The sequence below is a fragment of the Pezoporus wallicus genome, unplaced genomic scaffold (genome assembly GCF_028554395.1).
Source record: "Pezoporus wallicus isolate ANWC-B61680 ecotype Strahan unplaced genomic scaffold, APGP_CSIRO_Pwel_v1 contig_708, whole genome shotgun sequence".
NCBI classification, from domain to species: Eukaryota; Metazoa; Chordata; class Aves; order Psittaciformes; family Psittacidae; genus Pezoporus; species Pezoporus wallicus.
In genome coordinates this window covers 799,110-824,354 of record NW_026642310.1, presented here as the reverse complement: position 1 = coordinate 824,354, position 25,245 = coordinate 799,110, and the positions used below count along the sequence as shown (strand labels likewise).

Genomic DNA, 25,245 nt, shown 5'->3' with positions numbered 1-25,245 from the left:
CTAGAATAGAGGCTGCAGATTGAAAAGCATAATACTGCTGGTATATTTCTGGTGAGTAGGAAAGTCCTAACCAACATACTCAAAAACGTCCTTTAACTTCCAGTAGAAGCTGGATTCTGTTTGGTGTACTTTTTATATGGATGAAATGGCCCATGACTCAAGTTTCCTTAAGCTGATCTAAATGTTATTGCTTTGATTCCATTCCACATCATTAAACTTTAGCAAATGTGCAATTGAAGCATCGATTTGGTTTTAAGTGCTTAGAAATACTAAAGGATATTTTCCCCTCCCTCTTTTTCCAAATTCTTTTTTTTTTTTTTTTCTGGGGGGAGTGAAGGTGGTGACTGTTTACACAGTTTCTTACATGTGTTTATTATATATGCACGAAGATTTTGAATTTGAGCTCTTTTCCAAGGTCCTGATGCCTGGGTGTGGGTTCAACCATGTGAGTGCTGTGTTTCAATTGACTTGAGTAGGTTTCTGCTAAGATGCACACTTTGAGTTGTGCTAGCGGATCTCAGCCTGCAAGACCTAATCCTGATGAAGGCAGCCTTCCTTTTTATTCTTGGCTTTTCTTTCTGCTGTTTGAAACTGCCGTCTTTGATCTTTGTTTCAGTGACTCAGTGCTTGCTTTGAGAAACACTTCATAGTCCAGAGTGTTTCCCTGATTACTCCAAATTCAAAAGTCCAGTTAGTGAGCTGAATGAATGAGGCTGGCTGGAAGGTGTAGGAACTACTGTACTTTGGAGAACCACTGCCTGCATGGTTGTCAATGGGACCCCTGGGATGTGCCCCCCCTCCAGAGACTGAGCACTTTTCAGACCTCTCTGTGCTAAGCAGTTTACCCACAACTTGGATTATGTAGGAAGGGGGATTTAAAGCACACACACCCCCTGACCCCACCTGCAGTCTTCCTTCTAAAATGCATTTTCAGAGCCCCATGCTAATCATGTTGTGAATGTGCCTAGTGTAAAGGGTAAAGGCAGCAGCAGAGGGTTTGATTCTGCTGGGCCTTGGGACTAGTTGTGTGTCTGTCAGTCTGTTGGCTACCAGTAAAGTTAATGGGAGCTGCAAGGTGCTTCCCCACAAGTGGTGGGGTGCCACAGAGATGGGGCTCCCCATGGGGGTCCATCACAGCAGGGCCTGGCAGCCGGGGCTGTCCCACCACCCCAGCCAGGAGCAGGGCAGCCAGGGGACACCAGGGCAGCCCCAGCCCCAGCACTGGGCACTGCCCTGGGGCAGAGGCCAGGCCATGGGCCTGCAAGTGGGGCATAGCGAGGCAGGGCCAGGCTGTGAGGAGATGGAGACAGAGGCAATGGAGGGCCAGGGAACCCCAGGCTCGAGTACTCCTTTGTGTGGAGCAAAGTTTCATTAGCTAGGTAGGGTCTGTTCCTTGAGAATTGACCATCAGAGTCCCATACTCCATGTGTGGTGGGAGTGCTGCCTGCACGGGGCATTGCCCGTGGCGCACTTGCTAGTGCTTCCAGCTCACCTCTGTGGCACCTCTTGGAACAGGCAGAGAGTGAAGGCTGTCTTGGCACCATCTGGGAAGTAACAGAGAAATTAAGTGACTCATGTGGGGCTGAGCAGGAAATCAGGTGCCAAGCCAGCTTCTTTATCTCTGAGCTCACATCTTTGTGCCATGCTACTTCTTCTAAGGTGATAGTGAACATGAGAGAGACCACATGCCCCATATCAGCCATCCCCACAGAGGACTGTGCAGAGTGACCCCCCAGTGCTGCTGTGACTCTGCACTTGTCTGTATCCCAGCCACCATGTGCCTTTGTGAAATGGCTGCCAAATACTGCACAGCCTCAGCTGCGATTCCCCGCAGTTGGTATAGCCACAGGTGGCTGCATGAGGTATGCAGCACTGGAGAACCTGCTCCTGAAGCAATACTAGTCCCACATAGCATGAGTCAAGAAGCATGACTGTCTGTATCAGAGCGCTCAGTATCTATGTCAGGATTTCATAGTGAAATGAACAGGCATTTGTTTAACCCAGAATAGCTGGTTTTGGCTGAATAGCTGTTGCATATATTTTCCTTGCCTGGCTCACTCATTTCAAGCGGCTTTGAAGATCTGGCACCAGTTCAAATGCGAGCACTTCACAGTTATACAAAGGGGAACGGCAATGCACCAGTGTACCAGCGTGGCCTACTTTAGCTCTTGCCCATTTTGATTAAAAGTGCATTCAGAGGATTCACAGACCAGGGATGAACCACTCTGCTTAGTTCTCATTAGTCTATCAGGTGTGATTTCCAGTACTTTAGTACAGACATGAGCATAAATAGAATTGCAAATAGCATCAGCTTTTGCCCACTGCCATATTTACAGGTAAAATTAAGAGCAAAAAATGTCCCTCTTCAAAGTTTGTATTGCAGAGCCAGAGCAGTAAAGGCTCTAAATACTTGTTTTCTATAGCGATCTTTTAAATACAGTTAGTATAGGGTTGGTCAAAACTGTATTTGTGAAGCTTGTCCCAGCTAATTGTAAAGGAAGCCAAATCTTGTAGGCTGAGGTACTTGTTACAAAGCAGGCTCTCCCTGAAAATGAATGAAGCAGAAGTCACTGCTATGGCACAACCTGCAGTCACAGTGGTGGATGGTCTGCACAGCACCTTGTTCAAATGTCCAGGCTACTTATGCAGGGGACCCATGCAGGACAGGTTTGTGCTGCCCAGACTAAGGAGTGCTATACATACGCCTCTTGCCACTGTTACAACTTTGCTACATAGGATGATACAGGCGTAGAGATGCAGTGCTGAGTCGAAGAATTGAAATGGTAAAAGACCAGGAAATTAAATTTGGTTTCTCTTGAAACCTTTGTATACTTAATATGTATTTTGGCTTGAAAGAGTCCTGTCCTTCAGCAGGCATGGTATAGAGCCAAAATAAACTACCCGACTGTACTGACTGTAGCTCTGGAGCCAAAGGTAGCTGTGTAGCTTCTTCATATACCAAAAAATCTGCAGTCTGCCAAGTGCTTTGCAGAAAGCAAATGTGTTCATGCATGCATGAAGATCAAAAGCCCAGTGCAACTTACTGCTAGCATTGCCAGCTGAGCTGTCCAAACTGGCCTTGGGAGCTGAAGAAGATAAACCCTCTGAGGTGTGGGCTCTTCCTGCACTTGCTCAGCAGCATCTCTGTGGCTGGAACAGTTCCTGACTCTGTAGGTAGTGAGAGCTATGCCACTGCACTCTGCCTGTTTAGATCCATAGTTAAACTGTAGGCTTATGGCACCGATTTTAATTGAAAGTGTAAAGAAATATGCAGTTAATTGCAAATATAAGTTACAGTGCTGGAGGTGCATTTTTTCGTAGATGCAGTTATAGCCTCTGTTTGTTACTTTCACCTGCACACATTGCAGTGATAAAACTGGAACATTATGTATTTTTCCAGATGTAATCATAAAATATATGAATTTTTAATATTATTTTAATGCATGTTTCTCTAAGTTCATAGTATACTATTTAATTCTTTTTATCTCATATGAATAATTTTCACAGTAAATCATGGACTATAGTTATGTGTGTTTCATTTTTAAATAATAATAAATAATTCAGCCATGTTCATTCTTTTTATAGAATAGTTCTGTATTCAACCCTGCAGATCTATCCGTGGAATTATTTTGATAAATCAAATTAATCAAATTTCTTCATACTATCTCACTTAATTTTTTAAATGTTTACTTTTATGATGGTTTATGGTGCTCCTGTAACCTCTGTGCACACAACAGTATTTTTAATTATTTTTTAAATGAAGAAAACCAGCCATTTTACATTTGATAGTAATAAAAGTAGCTACAAACCCATCTGCCAAGTTCTTCACAGCTAAACAAAAGTGCCCAAGCTAATTTCTAAGACTGTCCTATATTTGGCTGAATACAAGGCTGGAGAAGTTCATTGTAGAGGGCAGTCTTTCATTTTTAATGCAAAGTCAGAAGCACATAAAAATAGCATCCATAAAAATGGACGGAGTTCTTATTTAACTCTAGTTTTTCCAGTAGAGGTACAAATTATGGCATAGATGGCTTCTCTTTTCAAATCTGTCCCAACACATTTGTTTGATTATCTATCTGTCGCAGGGATACCCCCCCAAATGTTCCAGCTACATTAGCAATTACGCATTGTTTCAAAAGAGCTTAGAGCCCTGAAAGTTGTTAGTGGCCTTACCATCTTAGAGAGCAGAAATAATAAAGACAAACCTTTCCCTTCTAAGGTTACAAAATTATAAAAGCAACCTTTTTTTCCTTCCTAAGAGTATGAAACCACGCCTAATGATCTTGGAGACACCACAAATAACAGTAATCAAATAACTTCTACAGATGTTTCCAACAAAGACAATGAAGATAGCATCACTGTAAGTATATACATTGTTTCCTGATGATCTTGGAGACACCACAAATAACAGTAATCAAATAACTTCTACGGATGTTTCCAACAAAGACAGTGAAGATAGCATCACTGTAAGTATATACATTGTTTCCTGATCTGTAATCTTGGCAGACTTTCTGGCTATACAATTCACAAAACTGCAGAGATTGTAATAAGACCCTGAGCTACCAGAACACCACAGCTATTACTGTTCTGTGATCAAAACTCAGGAAAAAAAAGGGCAAAAAGAAAATCAATGCTCCTGTTGTTGTCCTCCCCATGTTTTTTGAAAGAGTGAATCACTTTTCAGTACAAGTAAAATTGCTAGTTATTTTGTGTCCTGCTTTTCAAAACAACTAACTGTAATTTTTTAGCCTAAGACTTTTCTTCTCATTTTAGCCAAGAAGAACAACTTTTTATTTATAAAACAAAGACATCCAAGGTAAATTTTAAGATCGCTCTTTGAATTCCGTCCTGGAGTCAGCTTCTCCTTATAGAGAGGATGTGCTGCAATGAACTCTCAAATTATAATTGTATGCTTTAGAGATATGATTTCATGCTGCATGGAGACCTCATAGGAGCCTTTCAATATCTGAAAAGAGCCTATAAGGTTGCTGGGGAGGGACTCTTCATTAGAAACTGTAGTGATAGGACACGGGATAAAGGGTTAAAACTTAAACAGGGGAAGTTTAAATTGGATACAAGGAAGAAGTTCTTTCCTATTATGGTGGTGAGGCACTGGAATGGGTTGCCCAAGGAAGCTGTGAGTGCTCCATCCCTGGTAGCGTTCAAGGCCAGGTTGGACGAAGCCTTGGGTGAGATGATTTAGTGTGAGATGTCCCTGCCCATGGCAGGGGGGTTGGAACTTGATGATCTTAAGGTCCTTTCCCACCTTAACCATTCTATAATTCTATGTAGGTTTTTCATCTAATAATTTGCAGTAGATTTTAGTATAGGTAGCTGAATTGGTGGGCCTCTTCTTTGTATCGTTGCCTCTCACGCTCTTCAATACTGAGTTGTTGAAAACCAGTAATGGGTGGCTAGCCTGGCTGATACTGCAGCATTCCTGCTGGCTGATACTGAGCATTCCTGCATCAGTGACTCTGTAAAGCAGCAGGCAGTGGAGCACGTGTGTGTTTGTGAACCAGAGAGCAGACTTTCAGTTGGGACACTCTGCTAAAACTTTGGGAGGATCCCAGGCAATCTTTCCTCATTGGATAATAGAATCATTGCATGTCTGAGGTTGGAAATGAAATCATCTGGTCCAGTGCCTTCTTCTTAAAACAGGTCCAGCATGGTTGCTCAGGGCTGTGTCCACTCTGGCTTTCATATCTCCAGGGATGGAGACTCCACAGCCACTGTGGGCTGAGCTGGTGTTCATCCACCCTTATATTAAATTTATTTTGTCCCCAAGTGCTTTTGTTACATGCCAGTCTGCTGGAATGGAAAGGGGTGATGGGCACTTCCTCCTACCTATTTTGAATGTGTAGGATGTTAAAAACCTTGTTCTCAGATGTGTCTGAATCTGTGCTCTCTGCAGGGTAGAAGGAACCTCAAGAAGTGGAATTTTTCTGTACTTTTTGACCTAAGTGCAAATGTTTTCCAGTTGAAACAAATCTCGTTACCTAACTGGCTTAATCTGAATGCATGCTGAATGTCTTTGAAGGTCGATCATGAAAACAAAACAAGCCAAATCTGTTTGTGCCCTCTTTTAGGTGTATGTCGTGGTGGGAATTGCAGCACTGGTGTGCACGGGCTTAGTAATAATGCTCATTATTCTGAAGTTTGGAAGACACTCTAAGTTTGGGATGAAAGGTAAGCAGGGTTCTTTTTATACCTTCCAGAACTGTTATGGGTTGTATGGGCTGATACTATAGGTTTCTGCACTAGACAGCAGTCAAAATAACTAGATATATGCCATTGTACTTAGTGTTTATTCATCAGGTAAGTAAGGGCAGAGGCATATGTAAGGCAGAGTGTAGAATTTTGGATCAAGCTCTTCTGCTTTGCTTTTTTTTATTATGAGAAATCCCATTTCTCTCCCTTCTGCTGCAAAGCTCCCTGGGACACTTCCTGCAGCAAAATATTACTTGAATCAGTGTAGGTATGTAAGAAGATAAGAAATGAAATGTATACTGATATGGGTTTGATTACAATAGTTTGATGAGAATCTGTGCTGCATGTAAGAGGTACTTCAGACCATACTACCATGTCATGTTAAGATTATAGATTCAAGGGGAAACAATGGCAGGAGCAGAAGGTGCATTTGCAGTGGATCCTGTCACACTGGTGCTTTCTGACAGATGCATTTTCCTGAGCTTCTCTTTGTACCTTGGGAAGTAGCAGTTGGAGCCAGTGGCAAGTGCTCATGTTCCTGTGGAAGGAGGAAGACTAAGCCCTCCCATTTATTAATTTATTTATTTTACAGACAGATGGAGGTATGTGTAACACAGAAGTACCTGAAACAACTCCATTACTGAATTATTTTAATAGTATCATCAGTCTGAGTCTGTCAATGTGGGTGAAATTGTATTTAAAAAATAAAAAAAGGAACATCCCCCCACACTTGCTGTCTTGGTGGGAGGACTAGAAGGTTCTTTGCTGTGTGCTCAATGAGATAAGCTTTTGCACTTAAGATGTATTTGTGGGGAGAGTGGTAAGTAAGTTTTTGGTAGGCTCCTGTTAAATGCATGTCCTTCCTCTCAGCTGTCCTGATGACATAGTACCACATGTATGAATATTTTGGTAACCCTTACTTGCTCTTGACAAATGCTCTTTTCAGAGATGTCTGTTGAATATTTTGTATATTTTGTGTTTCTGTATTTTAGTTAGAGAATAGATCCTGGAACAAATGAGATCTGAGCAGAGCAGAAATGCAGTTGGTGCAGATTAGCTTGCTGGGATGGTAACCTTTCCTCTCACCTCCTTCTGATATGGCATAGTCTCTGCTCCTTGGGGTGGCATTGGAAGAGGACATTCATTGTGAAATATCCTAAATAGTGAAATGGAGCCAGCAGGATAGAACTGCAGAATTTTGGTCAGAGACGATAAAAATACTTTCTGCTACTGAACAGAAGTTCAGCGTAAATTCTGTGTCTGAAGTTTCCTGAATTGCATTTAGAGAGCTAAAGTAGGGGGAAGCTAAATGAGATCAATGTTGAGAAATGTCTGATGTTAGCTCTTTAAAGCTGAATGCTTGTTAGGTTTTTAAAATTTTAAATAATTTTTATTATTTAAATTTTTCAATATTAATTGAAAATTAATTGAAAAATATTTCAATACAACATTACTGAAGGAACTAGGAAACATATTCTACCCCGTGGGAGAACGCGCAAAGTTGCATTTTGTATGGTAACATGTGAAGTTACCTTCGAGGAAGCTCCTTACATGGTGATTGTTTTTTAGCATCTTCAGGTATAACTTTTTCATAAAAGTAATTCCCTTGCCTGATCCAGGCTCTTCAGCCTGGAGAAGAGAATGCTGCATGGAGACCTCATAGCAGCCTTTCAGTATCTGAAGGGGGCCTATAAGGATGCTGGGGAGGGACTCTTCATTAGAAACTGTAGTGATAGAACTACAGTTCAAGGAGTTCAAGGCCAGGGTGGAGAGAGCCTTAGGTGAGATGGTTTAGCATGAAGTGTCCCTGCCCATGGGAGGGGGGGGTTGGAATTTGATGATCTTAAGGTCTTTTCCAACCCTAACTATTCTATTCTATCAGTAAATTTGACCTCAGTAGTTTTTTGCTGCAGAATTATCCATGTAGCAAGGACTACATGAAATTATGAAAAGGCAACAACCTCGTATTTGTTATTTATTTAATTCTTTACATTCGATCTGTGATGGTTAGGAAGATCAGTAAAATGAGTTCCTATTTCAGGTACACTCCTTCAAAAACTAGTCAAAGTCATGGTATGTGTGATATGATGAAATGTCTCTGTGAACTACAAATAACTCTTGAAAGGAGAGACCCTTAGGTTTCCCTGAAGTGACCCTCAAACTTCTCCAAAGTTTGCATTCACCCTGAGCTTCAGATTTCAAACACTCTCTTTGTTTATCATCATCAGTATTACAGAATTTATATTAAAGCAGTGTTTAAAGGCCAGTGATTAGAACACCAGATAGATATGTAATACCCATATTAATAATAAAATGTTGCCTGCTCTGAAACGCTTGCAGCATAACTACGTGTTGAGAATTCCTAAATGAAAATAAAAAACCTAGGGTATTTGAGCATGAAGAAAATAAAGGAAAGGTGAAGAGAATTTTTTTTTGCAGTCAGCATAGATCAGTACAATACACTTAAATGTGTATCTTGGAAATTCTGAATCAAAGGATCAAGCCAGCTACCTGTGAACTCCATAAGTGATTTGCCATTGAATTCAGTGACAGCAAAATTAGTCCCAGGTAAGCATACAGGTATTGTGTCAGAGTTGGTTTAATAAACAGTCTTAGTAGGGATGTGGGAAGGAGTAAAATATCTAGATTGCCATTGAAAATATTTATAAAACAAGATGAAAACAATCTTCTTTTCAAATCTCCAAAATACTGATGAACATTTTTCATTCATAAGAAGCTTCCTGAGCTACATCAGGCAGAAATGCACAAAAAGCTGTGCTTCACTTTTTTGTTACCTTGTGAAACACAACAGTCACCTGAGATGCCCTGTCATTAAACATCTCCCCACCCTTCTTCAGTGAGCAGTTTGGAGAAAAAAAACAAAATAGTGACTCGGTAACTAGAGCAGTCAAACTGGTACTCAATGGTATTTTTCATGTAAATCTGTAGGTTTACATGCTCCACTGAAAGTCAGAAAAAGAAATGTTTAAATAGGCTATCAGCACTGTGTGTCCTATAGGAAATGTCCTTATATAAGGTATGAAATTTTCACCCCATTTGGGTTTAAAGTAGGCATCTGCAGCTTCTAGAAGACCTTGTTTTATGTCTCATAGTTTTAAATTTTGTCTTATCCCATCTTTTCCCTGGGCATTAGACTGTGTCCTTGCTGAGCCATTCTGTGCTGGAAGCACCTGAGCATGGTTGAAGTGTGGGACTAATTGTGATAGTGTCCCCAGAAAGAGATGTGGAATTGGCGGTTGTGTCTGAGCTATGCTGTGTCACAGTTGCCTGTACCTGGAGGCACTGCACACGCTGAAGAGCCACAGAGAGTATCACAGAGCTCACAGCCCCCGTTGTCTTCTTTCCATTACTGTACTGAACAGAAAAAAGTCCAGTTTATGGCATAGGGAGCACAAGGTCTTCTGGAAGCTTCAAGTACTCTGGCAATACCAATCAATCTCTTACCAAGATCTGTTGAAGAACTGTATAAAAGTAACTTACCCTATCTTTTGGCTTCTCAGTTTATTTTTTTATATCTAAAATAAGGGAACAACTTGGGAGATGTTAATTTCACTCAGTTACTTTTCCAGAGTGTAGTAGTAGAGTGGTTTTGCAGGTAAAGAGGACAAGCAAAACACTCCTTCACTACCAGTAACAAAAAGAAAACATTTTGTAGTGTTCTGTATTCTGGTTGAAGTTGGGTTGTGCTGTACAAGGCAATTGTTTTAATTTTTGTCTTGCTTCTTTTCACTGTCTTCTAGAGCTAGGGGAAGTAGGTTCTGATGATTAAACTCGGGAACAGTGTTAGTACAAACTGGTCTGTAATCTGTGTTAGAAGAGACTTAAAATAGGTTTAGTAAAGAAAAACCCAATACTGTTCTTTCTACTCTGTGCATAAACTCGCATGTTGTGCTAGACTTCCAGACTTCCATTGCAAAATTTATCAGAGTAACTGACAAATACTTCTATTTCTCCGCTTGCGTACATGTTAAATACCTTCTCATAAAGGGTCTGTTGGTAACAGCTTAGTGTGAAAAGCTGAATTTGGTTGCTTGAATCTAGAGGTGAGGTTTTTAGACCCTTGCAAGATGCTGCAGCATAAATGATGAAAGCTTTTTTAAGTTAATCTCTTAAATGTATTAATTAAGATTTGCGGGTTGTTCTTACGAAACACCTTGGCTTGCTTGCTTCCTGATGGTTGTGAAAGTGCTTATGGTGGGAATTCACTGAAGGCTGCTAAGACAGCGCTTACCATTTTCTATGTATTTATTTCTGACTCCATCCAACCAGTCTATGAAACTAAAAAATAAAAAAAAGGAGCTGGAATAGAGGGGAAGGCTTGTGAGGATTTGTGGAAGAATAGTTCTAGTCCTGTTTTATTCTACATACCATGTTGAAAAATAAATGTAAACAACTAGTTGCAGCATAACCAACCCAATATGCAGTTCCCAAACGTTACTATGGCAGCATGCCACTAAGCGTGAATGTAAATATGGAGGAAACTGGTGGAACACAAATGAGTGGATAAAGTTTGAAATAGTGTAATTCAGTTAAAAGGGTGAAAACATTTTTGTTGATTTGAACAGTAGTAAATTTTAGCACAGGGTGTCCCCATTCCATCAACAAGGAAATATCCTTGGTTTTCTTTGTTTGCTAGAAAAGCTCGAAGTGGGTGGTTACAGACAAGAGTTTTATCACAGCTGCTTTACAGTAGAGATAAATGAAGTTTCTGCAGGTTTTACCAAAATCATAAGGGACAGAGAACCCACTCTTCCCCAAAGCAGCCTGTCCTGTCTTTTAGGAAGTTAACAAATACAATCTGACAGAAGTAGGGGAAACATATGTATACTTAATCCCTTTGGGGCGAGAGGGGTTTTAAGAATGTTTATATGAAGTTTCTATCAGTGCTTTAAGCTTGCAGTGCTTACAGTAGTGCAAAGATAAGGGAAGAACCAGTCTGAAATTCCCATTCTACTTAGGCAGTGTCAGCTATCTTCTCATGGGCTTTGGTGTCATGCTTTGAAAGATGCTTCTTCTTCCTTGACTGCTCTCAGAACTACTACAAGATCTGAACATAAGTCCTGACTACAAAAGCTTCACCCCTTTCTTGGTCTTTCAAGTCTATGCAGTTTAGGGTACAGAAACTTGTCTTTCTCTGATCCGGTAATGGGATCATATGAGTTGATTTAATAAAGAAAACTGTTCCTTTCAGGACAGACACCCAAAATACTACCTTTCCTTCAAGACTTGCTAGCTATTTTTGAGTGTAAGTTTAAAATTTGAACTACCAGTCAGGATGCTGTGTTCTATTCACCAAGCTGAATAAAAATGTTATGAACACATCCCTGGATGTTAACTTTGCCTGCCAAAGTTAAAACAGCATATTTTCTCCTACTTCTTGGTAGCTTTATCTGTCAAGTGATTTCTGTAACTTTTGTGCTGGGCCATGAACTTCTTTGAAATCTTTCTAATTAACAGCATTGATTATCTCAACAGGAGCACACTGGTAGTCGAGGAGTATTTTTTGTTCTCTGTGTGTCATTCACTATATTGTTTTTGCTTGTAAACTCTTGTTACATTTTGAGCTTTGGTCCAAAAGACAGTACTGGAAAGGTCAGCTTGGAACTTGTTTTCAGTTGCAGCATATTTCTCAGTTGTCTTACTGTGTTTTAGTTTGGGCGTGAAATACTGTACAACTGCATGATAAAAGCCTCTTATGAAGGAATACTGTCATTCTGATACAACGCATCTGTGATGACTTTAATTGTCATTTACCAAGAAATCATATTAACGTGTTTAATGACTGATTAAATACAGCTCTGTCCAGCTAAGAGTGGAGTGCTTTACCATTCTGCCTGAATGTGACCATTTATTGAGGCTTTTGCACACTCTTTTTGATATAACTTCAGGGACAGCAGGAAAAATCTTTTCTGTCTTACTTGTCTGTAAGCTTATAGCAAATGGTAATTTTATTCTCTGCTTTAATGCATTTTACTTGACTCCATGTTGGAGAGTGGGTGATTGCAAGAGGCTTCAAAACAAACCCTACTTCATTCACATTGGTGATTGAAGAGTCCAGATTTTGGAGAGTTTAGAAGCAAATGGTTTGAGAGCTGTTCCTTTTATTAATAACTCCTGTGTTATAACGTGTCTTTCTTTAGCAATTGGGTTGCTATAGACCAGGAAAAGAATGAAATGCAGTGAGAGTAGAAGAGTTTAGAATAGAGAAGCTTTTACTCCTTTTAATTCTAAACAAAGTACAAAATAAAAACTTTGCATCTTCAGCAAAGACCTGCAGTTTGACAGGTATGATCTAATTTTCAAATTGGTCTCCAATAAGCTTGTAGCAAGGGCCTCCTGGACAATTTTACCTTGTTTGCCAGGTAATTAAGAAGATCAGTTTGTAGCTTGGGAATATACTTACTACTTGACCTTCATCAAGTCTTTGAAATCGTGAACTTTTTGAGTTTCCATTTGTACCTATAGAAGTGATTTTGTGCTGTGTTGTACCTACCCAAATGCCGGTTCTGTAGGCGTCAATACTTTAATGTCTTTAGAACATTTCATTATTTAGTCAATGAGCAGAATATAAAAGAGAGATTAATTCATGTGAGTCAGTGTTGTAAGGTAAGACGTAGAAAAAAAATGAACATGCTCAAATCCACAGTATTTTTAGTGAATAGACATGTAAAGGCAATGATGATATTGCTCATCTGAACTACACTCAAGAAGCTATTTTTATTGTTTGACAATGGCATTCTGGTCCCTGCAGTCATGGGCAGATCATACAAACTGAATGTCTGAAGTGCATCACTTGTATAATAGGGGCAGTAATATTTACTTACCACATAAACATTTGTAAAATAGAGTTTTAATGCTTCTAAGTACCTTGGTATGTATTAAATTGCCGTAAGTTCTTCAAGAATGAAAGTTCTTTTGAACTGATCTGTGAAAGTAGTTTTGTGTAAAGGATTTTACAAAGATCTTGAAATATTTATGCCACCATTCTCTTGTGTTCTAATAAAGAAAACAAATGCCTCTTAAAGCATTCTTCTGGGGACATGTCACCCTATCAAAACATACTTTTAGGCATTTCTAGCTTTCCTCTTCTCCACTTGCCCCCAAAAATAGATGTATACAAGATTGGATGAAAGAGTGTACATGCATGTGGCATGTGTGAAGTGAGAAGACCTGGAGAACTAGGGCGATGTTGGGTAGAGGACAGCAGAGACAAACCAGAAAAATACTAAAGAGAAATAAGACTGGTAATGGATACAGTGGAATTGAGGAGAGCAGAAAATCATAGTTGCTACAGCTCTACCTTGACATGGGCCAAGGCTCACAGGAATAGCACAGCTCCTAGATCAAGGTAGTGTTAGAACAGAAGAGTCAGTCTTAAAGGTCTAAACTGCAGACACTAACTCTGTGTTGAGTCTACATCCACATTTGCTTCATAAGTCTTTCTTGTACAAAGCCCAGTTTTTCTCTTAGTTTCTTACGTGCAAAGAGTAATTTAGCTCATGGAATTTAGAGACTAATGAGACTGGACATAGGAGGAAATATAAGCACAAGAGAATGGAAAGTGGGAGAGAAGGTGAACATAGTAATTAATTGTTTACCTATATTCAGAGTGAGATCTGGCACAAAGATGTTGGAAGTATTCTGATGAGTGGAGTGAATAAGAAGAAAGAAAAGGAACAAAAGAATATCAAAGCCAGCCTATCTGTCTATCTATCTATCTATCTATCTATCATCTATCTATCTATCTATCTATCTATCTATCTATCTATCTATCTATCTATCTATCTATCTATCATCTATCGTCTGTTTGTCTATCTTTCTGGCTGTCTAGCTGTCTATCCATCATCTGTCCATCTATCTTTCCATTTATCTATCATCTGGCTGTCTGGCTGTCTAGCTGTCTATGTATCTATCTATCTTCTTTTTTTATTTTTTTTTTTTTTTGTGTGAACCCAATTGCCAATGCTTTAAGCAGCATTTACTGCAAAGTGCTTGGCTGTGATCACCATTTGAGGAAATGCTAAAACTAGATGCTGCTAGAAAACAAGATGCTAAAAATCAAGCAGTTCTTGAACACCATAGGTGGGAACATGAATAGTAGATAAATAGATGGTATCCCTGGTAGAGGTGAAATCCATTGTATGGGTCTTTTCCAACCTAGCTGGTTTTATGATTCTATGACCTTCATTTAGGAAAAAGGCCAATATGGAAGCAGTCGCCAGCAGAGGTGCTGTTAGAGGCTGCTCCTGAAGGCTGGTCCAGCTTTTAGAGAACAGCCGAGGCTGGCAGGTGCTGTGGTGTCTAGTCTGACCTCCTGCCTAAAGCAGGGCAAGCTACTGCAGGTTGCTCAGGGCTATGGCCTGCTAGGATTTAATATCTCTGAGGATGGGCAATGTGTGCCAGTGTTCAATCACCTTTACAGTACAGCTGTTTTGGTTTTTTTTGCCCTATACTTAAAGTTTCTTCATTTCAGTTTGTGCCCTTGCTTCTTGTCTTGTCTCTGGGCATGTTGACTCACACTACAGAGGAGCATAAAAGGGGTAAGTGAAAGTGTCATGTGGATGATGACACTTTCTGAGCTGTGTGGCTTTTGAATACCAGCTTAATTGTGAGGACAGGGAAATGCTGAAAGGTTACAGGAGACTGCATACTATTTACAGTACAGGGACATCTTTTTCACATCTTTTTCAGAGAAATATTTGGCTCAGGTATGTGAATATCAGTTGAATAGCACCACTGCAGATTACAAGGATCTGCTGCTTAGGACTTTGCTCCACTTCTTTTAAAATACTTGTTGGATTTTATGTGTTTCATTCCATTTGATTTCTGTTAATGGCTCCTTTTTTTTAACTTTTTTTTTCTCCCCCTGAATTTGAGACAAACCCTGTGCTTGCCCTGAATAATAGATAATACAATCAATGTGTTTCATGAATTTCTGGTTGTAAATTCCTGGCCATATTAGCTACTTACCAATTCTGTTACCAGATGCTGAGATCTTAATACAGTTGGAGTGCCTTTTTTTTTTGTTTCATTGATCTAAAAGCATTCATTATGGGAAGATTAACCATGGGCTCAGGGCATAGCTGATACAGAGCACTCTGCTGTAGCTCTCCTCATAGCTGTTGTTCTGCTTCCCACAGCAGAGCTGTGTCTTTTAAAGTAGTATGAACAGAATCACAGAAAATGAAGACTTGTTTAAGTATGCTCCAGACAAATGTGTGCATCTAAAAAAGTTCCACAAACAAAACTGCTTGGAAATCGAGTATGATTTTTAGAATTTTCTGATGCTTATTTTAATTTTCCCCATATCAGGCAAACTGCTTGTTCCTTCTTGCCCGATTTTGCAAAACCACACAGGAGTACTTTTTTTTCACAGCTTCCTTTAATGCATCCTAAGATGCCATTGTTTTCTTTGTCCTGTCTCATGGCATTACACTTCTTGGATCTGAATATTTGGAAAAAGCCTCTGGATTTTTTTGCCAGGTTCATGGTGTTTCTTCTTTCAGGATAAGAAGTGCTGTAAAGCCATTGTTGTAGCAATGCTATTGATGCTTAGGAAGAACTGAGGAAGTACAAAAGTTCACAGGAATTAAGAAAAATTGAGACAAAAGGTAGCCAAGCTGCTTTGGAAAAAAAGGAACACTTTTTTTTTTAAGTGTTTTATTTAAGTTCTGGGCAAAAGTTCAAATAAGATTGTTTTATTGGAATGAATGGGTCTTTTTCTATATTTTTTTCACACCTTCCCCTCCCCAAGTACATAATCTGCCAGGATGTCTGTAACCCAGAGGAGTTCATTTGTAACCCCTCTGAGGAGTGTCTGTGTTCATGGATTTGCCTCCACATTTGACAGGGCCAGCGCCAACAAGCAGGCATACCCTGTATGGCCCTGTAAAGCAGGAGAAGTTTTAACTTTGTTCCTGGTCAGAAGACGGTCTCTCAAACTTGGAGAGAAACTCCCCTTAAAAAGCAGTGAATTGAATAACACTAACCCTTTGCTTCACCTGCTCTCAGGCACAGGAGCTGGTGGCTGCAGCTGGAACATTTGTTACTGAAGGGATTCCACATTTGTGCACTTTCAAGAAGTTGCATTTCTGCGATTCATAGGAATATGCAACAGCAGAAATGTATTGGAGAGAAATGTTCCTTTTCCTACAATAGTTTCTGAAACAGGATTTCTTGATGTCCTGTAACTTTTTTGGAGACTGCCATTGTAATGTTCCCTTCGACTACCTCAAGGGCTGCACTATTATCTGTCTTTTTGCTAAGGCATGCAGGGGTTATATACTAAGAACAGCCATGTTCTAGGTCTTCAGCTGTCTCTGTTGCAGTTGCTCATTTGTTAAATGTCTCTCACACTCTAGTTGCTCAAGGATGAAGTTAAAACCAGCAGTCAAATTCTGCTTGTGGCTGCCACCCAGTTAAATATTTCTGCCCATTCACATCCTCTTGGAGGTTTCCTGTGAGCTCTCACAACCCTCAGTTACTTTGGAGAGCAGTAGATAATCCCTGCTGCTAAATTTCTGTGCTTCTGACTGCCAGCTTGCCAGCTAAGCAGGTTTTGTAACTGGTTCTCATGATGCCTGAAGCTTCTGCATTGCAGCTGCTCTTACAAAGGCCTCTCCCTGCATGCTCCAGTAATGCAGGTTTTCCTGCTGCCACCCGAAGTCATGCAACTTGCTGGTGGCACAGTAAACCTCAGGTGCCTTGTGGGTTCGGGTTGTGAGCCAGGTGAATGGCACAAGGCCTGTTCCCTGCTCAGAGGCTGTGAGTTTGAGCAGTACAGTTGTTAACACAGCATGAAAGCATTGCCTTTCACACATGAAATCTGAGCAGCAAAGTATTCTGGGTAAGTGTGACTATGTGCTTGCTTTGTGTTTGCATGATCCCTCAGGCAGATGCTTTTGGCAGATGCTTTTGACCTTTGTCAGAGGCAGGGTGATAGATCTTAATTTGGTTGGACCAACGTGGCTGTTGCATTCTACGCCTGCTGCACAAAAGAAGACTGGCAAGGGAAAATTTCCTTCTGTCTGCCTCTGAAGCACCCTGTTGCTCTGGCAAAAAAAAAAAAAAAGGTTTAAAATATGTACACATAGCTTTATTTTAACAAAAGAATAGTTTGGAATTTCTTTTAGCTGATATAGGGTGCAATCCACCAATTCACCAGGTGATCTAGCATGAGTGCAGAAGAACCAGAGGAAACATTCTTCCTTTCACTCCTTGGCAAGGCAGCCTGTGCCTGGGTCTTTCACACAGAATATGCTACAAGCCACATGGCACAGACAAGAGGAGTGTGGTAGCAAACCAACAGAGAAAGTGAGGAGCACTTATGCTTCCAGGCTGTTGGACCATACTATCCTGAGGCTACAAAGAAGCTTGGAATCCCTGCTTTTCCCTTTGGTGTGTTTGGACAGTTCCTGAGCTCAGGTCACAGTCCCCTGCGGGGACTGGAAATGTCTGTCCGGTTGCATGGTTCAGGCCCAGATGTGCCAAATTTGAACTGTGAGGAGGTGGTATTCCTGGGAGAAGGATGAGATTGCCTTATTCTGCCTTCCTGTACCTTCCTTCTATAGCAGCAGTCCAGCTCTGGTTTTGCCTTTGGCAGCTCTGGGCTGATAGTTGTACCCTTGTGGTGCCAAAGAGTGCCAAGAGAATTCCTACTGTGCGTTTGCAGTCTTTATGCAATTGGCTGTGACCCATGTACTTCAAAAAGTGTTCATGCCACAATAGACATTCACTATTAGTCACAATGATGTTGCCTAGCAATTAAGTCTTAGGTGCTGCAGTGATGATAACTTTGTAAATTTTGACTTGCTCCCAGCAGCCAGGATGATCTTTTTGCTAAGTAAAAGCTATGATTTTACAAACATGTGCTTTGATTGCATAAAATGTAAAGCTGAGCACTGTTTTCACTGGCCACAACTTCTACAAAAGAATGTGTGAACTGTTGCGTACACCATGGCCTTGGAACAATGATCTCTTTGCGCTGAGCTCCCATACTTTGTGCGCATTAAATTAATTCCTGTCATGTATGACTTGCTTTTTACGTACAAGACATAGAGCTTCTGAGAGTTTCCCAAGTGCCTATTCTAGCTGTCCTAACTCCCAAGTTTACTTGAATTTAAGTTAGATACTTCAGAGTTAGCTAGTTAGATATCCCATCTTTTTCCCACTCATTGCATTGCAGCTGACTACTGATAGTCTTTGTCCTCTCCTACAGTCCTGAAAATGCATTCAAGACGGTGAGCAATGCTATGGAAATGCTTTAACTGAAATGCTTTCTTTCAGTTCAACAATTTGGTCACCAGTTTGTCTTGCTTCAGTGTGAGGAAATAAAGAAGAACCTCAGCTACAGTGTTGACTTCAGAACTCAGTGTTCATTACTGTTACCTTGTCAAAGAGCTGCATTAATGTTTAAAACTGAGGTAGTGTCCTTGCTAAGTAGGAGGGTTTTGGAAAGGAGAGGAGGAAGTGGGCAGCATAAAATGGATCATTGATATCTAAAGATGTTGGTATGCTGACGGCATCCTTTATTTAAAAAAAAAGGTCAGCGAGCCTGACTTCTTTTACACAATGGCCCCTTTATACTACCCTGCCAGTAAATGAGTGTAGGTAGGAATTGGAGTCACTCAAATCGATGGGAGTTAGCATTTCTTTGGGAAGTGCAGTAGCCAGAGGTCCTGCGGTTGGCTGTGCCAGCTTCCATGTATATCTAGAAAAGTGTCTTTATAGTAACATGGGAAACTAAATTCTCACAAAGAATAGGTGGAACTTAATCTTGGCCCTTCACTCCTCTATTAACCTTCACACTGTAACACACTGAGCTCTGGATGAGGGAGGCATCGTAGAGTGGTTCTTACATAGCTTCTTAAATAGGGGATGAAATATCAATGTTTGCTGGGATACTGCTTCCAGCCAATGTGACAGGATTTAAAAAAAAAGGTCACAGGAAAGAGCCCCAGCTAGTAAGGTCTCTCCTGAACTTGCTTTTTACAAGATATGGACCAGAAACAATTCTCTTAGGTGAGTCTTAGCTACAAAAAGGTTATGAAAAGAGGGAGTTTAAGGAACTGAAATTTCAGAGGGTTCCCTTAGCTGCATTTCAGACACATCTGACTGCATTGGTTGGTGTGTGTGGGAAGCATAAAAGGTACAGCAAGAAGTATTTTGCTGATGCCAGTGAGAAAACTGAACTTATCTAGTGGTAGATATGAGTACTGGTTGTAGCCTGAACTGACAAATACTTTTTACACAGACTGAAGTGTCCAACTGACGAATACTTTTTACACAGACTGAAGTGTCCATGTATACTTACACATTCCTGGTTTGGTATATACCCCATCAGCTGTAGGCAGACAAGTATCTTCTTAAATGTGACTCAAAACAGTTTTCTGCTTTGTTTAACAGAACTTTATAGTGGTTGAATATTTTTATTTGTCCAGTATAGTCATAGGTTAGCCACTTGAAAAAACAAGCATGTCAACTTTTAAAATATTTCACAGCTTTGCTGCTATGATTCACCTTTTGAAATATGATTGTAGCTCTGACACATTTCTGCTGTTTAATTTCACTAAAAGACATTGCTAGTCATGCAAAATAGGTCTATAATTTTAAAGTTGGAAAAATAAGGGAAGTGAATTTTGTATGATCTTGCATGATTCCTGCAGTCAGACTGAACAAATTCAGTTTTCTTTCCCTTCAAAATAATGTTTTGTAGTTCTTAGTGTAGGTTTTTGTCTGTCTTTAGCAGTAGTACAGTTGGCTAGAGATTTTTTATAGTAGCACCACCTTGACTGCTACTTTGTGAAGAAAAGTGTAATTTATTTTCTTCTTTCTGAAACTGACTGCAAAGAATTCAAGGATCATTTTGTAAAGAAGTATTAGAGTGTGGCAGTTTGGACAGAACAAATATCTCTGAATCATGAGTCATGTAAAACTAAGCACAGAAGGCTAATGATATGTTATGTAGGATATAAAGGTAATAGGAAATATAGTCATGGGTCAGGATGACATTGAGTAAAGTCTTGGATGCAGACCAGAGAAGTCATAGCCAGAGGGCTGATAGTCCAAGAAAAAGACCCGGTAAACTTGCATTTCATTAAGTGAGCTCAGTGAGAAATACAGGTAACAGTTTGAGAAACGGATGTTGTAATTTTTTTTTTTTTTTTTTTTTTTTTTTAAGGCAAGACCAAAGCCTGCCTTTGTTGTGAGAGAAGTTGTACTAAGTGAGAAGTGATAGAGGAGAACAAGGGAGGGGTGAGAAAAAGAAGTAAGGGAAAATAGGAGAGCAGATCTTTGGGTCTAAGTAAGAAGACTAGAAGAGATAAGCAGGTAAGCAGGTAGGGAATTTCTTAAACAGTGGTGGCATATCGTGCTTTAAGCCCAGCTGAACCACACAGCCACTCACTCACACTCAGAACCACACAGCCACTCACTCACTTCTCCCCCCCCCCCCCCGCTTCACAACTCCCCCCCCCCGACAAGGGATGGGGAGGAGAATTGAAAGAATGTAACTCCCACGGGTTGAGATAAGAACAGTCCAGTAACTAAGGTATAACACAAACCACTACTGCTACCACTGATCATAATAATGATAAGGGAAATAACAAGGACAGAGAATGTTAAACTAAAAGGGAGAAGGGGGGGAAAAAACAATAAACACAAGTGATGCACAATGCAATTGCTCACCACCTGCCAACCAAACACCCAGCTCAACCTGAGCAGCTATCTGCCCTTCTGCCTGACTCCCCCCCAGTTTATATACTGCATGTGACATGCTGTGCTATGGAATACCGCTTTGATTAGTTTGGGTCAGGTGTCCTGTCTCTGCTTCCTCCTGATTTCTTGTGCCCCTCCTCATGGGCAGAGCATGAGAGACTGAAAAGTCCTTGATTGGAGTAAGCATTACTTAGCAACAACTGAAACACTGGTGTGTTATCAGCACTTTTCTCTGACTAAAGTCAAAAACACAGCACTGCACCAGCTACTGAGAAGGGGAAAAATATCTGTTACAGCTGAACCCAGTACATGGGGAAAAAAGAAAAGGTTGTAATAAAGGTTGTATAACTAAGGAAAAGCAAGCTGAAAAGGCAAAAAACACACCCCTTTCCAATTATGTACTGAGTAGAAAGAGAAGAGCAGGAAGGGATTAAGATGGGAAGCCGAAGTTGTGGAGAAGGTGTGATTGAAGATGCAATAGTTAGTTATGATGAGGAAGGTAGGTCTAACTTCTCTAAGTTGGAGCAATGACAAAAACAGGGGTAATGTGATTTCTCATCCTTCTGGGGGAGGTTTCAATCTGACTTTGAAAGGGTGTTCCATGATGTCATGGAGAGAAGCAAAAAATCAGTGGGAAAGTGAATGAAGAATGGAATGAGTTGGTAATCCTACTCAATGAAAGTCAGAGAACAGGCAGTGGGAGGGGAGGATTGAGAGCTGTGGAGGTTATCAGCTCTGACAAACTGATAAAGTGAGATGATGTGTCCCAGAACAACAGTTTGTTCTAGGTCAGGCCATTATTGGGAACGCATCCTTGACAGGTACCTTGCAAAGGTTGCCAGATCTAGTCTAGTCACCACAGGCAGGGCCAGGAGCTGCTCTGGGCTCTGTAACAGCAGCATGAAAGCTTGGGAAATTGACTTTTCTGTCCTTTCTAACTGTTGCCAACCAGAAATCAAGCTTTTGAAGTCAGTGGAATGGTAAGGTTGTGGGGCTGGTTTGTTAGTGTGGAATTTCATACTAAGAGGTATGTATGTTTCAAAATAATGTAACGGGATCAGAGAAAGGAATCCATGCCTCTGTTCTGAGAGATGTCCTGCTCCTTAGGTAATAACAGTGTCCTGCAGTCAGCTGCCTTTTGCGCTGTCCCTCACTGAGTCCACATGGTCATGAATTCCAGCACACCTTTTAAAAACAAAACAATAATAATAATAATAATATTAAAATATTAAACTTCAGCCTGGGATGAAGCAAGCCTAGAACAGTGACACTGAAAATCAGACAGCCAGGACCAAGAAATGTGTTTCTTGTGCTGTAACCACTACAGGACCAAAAAAGGTAGGAGGATGGGAAAGATTATTTTGCAAAGCCCAGACTGTCCCCTAGTGAACATTTGTTTTTACAAGAAAGATGTAATCCATAGGTTTTACAGACCTGTGGTTATGGCATTCTGATATTGTCCAGTTCATAGCACTGAAACACCTCATAGTTCATTATCTGTGTCTTATGCAACACACAATGGTAAAGAGAAAATGTAAAACTGAACTGTAACATTGTGAATGATTCTTCTCTTCCTGTATGACAATGTTTGCGCACTGTCATTCATACGTAGACTGCAACTGTAACGCACAGCTCATCTCTTCTCTCTTACTTAAATGAATGTCCTTATCATTGCCCAGCCTGCTTGTTCTTTGCCTATGATCTTTTAATCTTGTTTTGATGTTTTTTTGCTAGCATACAAAAATGTATATTTCTATAGTGAACTGAAGTGTTATATTTCCATTTGTGTGTGAATTTGCAGTATGGAATTTTTAATCCCCAGGACACTCTGTGTAAGATAATGAATAGCATTTTATTTAATGGTGTTAATTCAGTAATCATTAAGAATAGAAACAGCATTGTTACTTGAGTGGTTTTTTATATCATATTTTATGTACTATAGAAGGTGCCTGAATTTGATTCCAGAAGTAGTGATTCTCGTCTTTGTCAATGTGACCATATTGTCCTTGTATTTCTGAGGAAGCTTCCTAGTCCTTAGGGAGTACAAATACTGGTAATTAAATAGGCAGTTTAATCACATGGATGTTTTGAAAATAGCCAACTTCCAACACATTTGAACCCACTGTCTTTGACAGCACTGAGTACTCCTTTGTGCAGATGTAGCCTATATTTTCTGCCAGTGCACTGCTGTGTGCCAGTGGAGACTGAAGTTGTTGCATTATTCTTTCCTGTGTTGGATGATAAACAGAGTATTTTTTTTCTTTTTTTTGTATTTGCACCTTGTTGATATTTTTTTCTTTGCTGAGCAGCATCTGTTTGAGAGGAAATGTCTATAGTCAACGCCCATTTCACTTTTTGGGTGGTTTTCTTCAAAATCTTTTGGTTTGATCACATTTAAAACAAATTTTAGCTTAATAATTCTCCAATCTTTTAACATGGTTGCTTTGTCTAATAAAGGCATTTTGAAATCAGAAATCAGTTCTATAAACTAAATTATGACTTCACTGAAGAAATACATTAATATTTAGAGAATAATTTGCTGGATGAGCCAAGACCAATGAAGGAGGCTTTCCATGTACTCCAGTAACAGTTGCAACAAATTGCAGTTGTGAATACTAATAGCTCCAACTACTAGCAGCTATTGGAAACAATTTGTAGGAAAGGAGACTTTACAAGAAAAACTGAAGAATGTATTGAGGAGAGAAAACTCACTAAACTGGAGGATATAGTGAAATGTAAGATGAATAAGGAGAAAATTATCATAACACCTTCCTATGTCTCATCTAATGGCTGGCTTCCTAATCTCCACTTATTAGAACTAAGTGCTAATCAATACAAAACAGCAGTTAGTTGGATTTTTCCTGCCACAAAATTATAACTTCACATAATTTTATTTCATTCCATTCTATGAAGAGCTTTTATTTTTTTTTTAAAACCCCAAACATAAAAAAACCCCCACAAACAAACAAACAAACAATCAAAAAAAAAGCCCCAAACCCAAATCCAAAAAAAGAACCCCACCGGAATTCTCCTTTTTTTAGGTCCAAATGGATATTCCTAATAGAAAGTATGCTCAACGAGCTGTCAGTCCTAGGAAAGAGCCACAGAATGGAAAATCATATTCTTTATCAGTGGGTACTTGGTGGTGGCATGGGCAAGCAATAGCATCTTCTAGTTGCTCACAGTAATGAATGTAATATGTGTAAACACACGCATGCATATGTATATTTAAACATACATATAACAGATGTTCTCTTTTACATAGTCTGAAGTACACAAGAAGTGACACCTTTGAGTTGTTGCCTAGAGGCACTTCATGTTGTCTTGACTGAATCTGCAGTTCTTTTTCATGAGTAGTTTGCAATGTGCTGGTATTGTGGAAGCCTAAAGAAATTACTTGGATATGTAAAAACCTGGAGTTAGGAGTGTGCTATGGGAGCTCATTAATGATTCAGGATAGTTGGTTTCAGTTTCCCATCCTTTGTTTCAGAAGGCAAAATTCGATCAATACTTTTCTTTCAAGGTCGTAACTGCTGTTTGGTCTCTGTCCTTCTCAAAACCCTTGCCCAACCATAGGAATGTTTTGGAGGATTTAATTACTTGTTTAATCGGGGTTGTAATCAGTAGCTCTTAGCATAGTCAGTGTTGGACAGAAAGCCATATTATTACAGGAGAGGACTCTGCCCTGATCCAAGAACAGGGGTGCTGTGCTCGTGAATGGTTTTCTGTCAGTTATGACAGGGGCTTTTCCCTCCCTTCCTATCTCAAGTATTCCTGTGGTTGTAATATGGACAGGAAAGCTGTGAAACAGTGGTACAGCATGTCTCAGATACCTGATTTTGCAAGATCTGTAAAACAGAGTTGAGTTTGAGAAAGTAAAGTTTCTGACTTCAGGAGGGAAAGGATATTTCCACTGCATGGACAATGATACTTCTTAATACGTTTTGGCAATTTGTTTTCCAGTACTGTAAGTGAAAGGTATATTTAAAGAAATATTTATAGGGGTTTTGTGTATTTTTTTTGGTACATTTTTGGTACATTTTCTGCCTTTATTTAGAAATCAGTTCAGTGAAGGCTAAGTAAACTTGTTACGTACTCAATAACTAATCTCACTTCCTGAAGTTATATTATAAATTCTAAGGGGAGTACCAGATTCAGTATTTTAATTGCAGGAAAGGAAGCAATGTCCCTTTAATGTCCCTGTAAAATAGCTTTCCTGTTTTGAGAAATATCATATTCAGTCACTCAAAAATGCAGAATATCTTACTGCCTTAATATCTTTTGTTTAATCCTGTAAGA

At 39.9% G+C, this 25,245-nt stretch overlaps 1 protein-coding gene across 6 annotated transcripts in view; it reads left to right on the top strand.

The window, feature by feature from the left end:
- Positions 1 to 25,245, top strand: part of NTRK2 (neurotrophic receptor tyrosine kinase 2) — a 217,560-nt gene that overhangs the window by 54,323 nt on the left and 137,992 nt on the right. For all 6 annotated transcript variants that reach the window (XM_057428725.1, XM_057428726.1, XM_057428728.1 and 3 more), the window contains exons 10-11: positions 4,260 to 4,360; positions 6,090 to 6,189. In XM_057428725.1, coding sequence (XP_057284708.1) covers positions 4,260 to 4,360; positions 6,090 to 6,189 — 201 coding nt within the window. The remainder of the gene's footprint in view (positions 1 to 4,259; positions 4,361 to 6,089; positions 6,190 to 25,245) is intronic.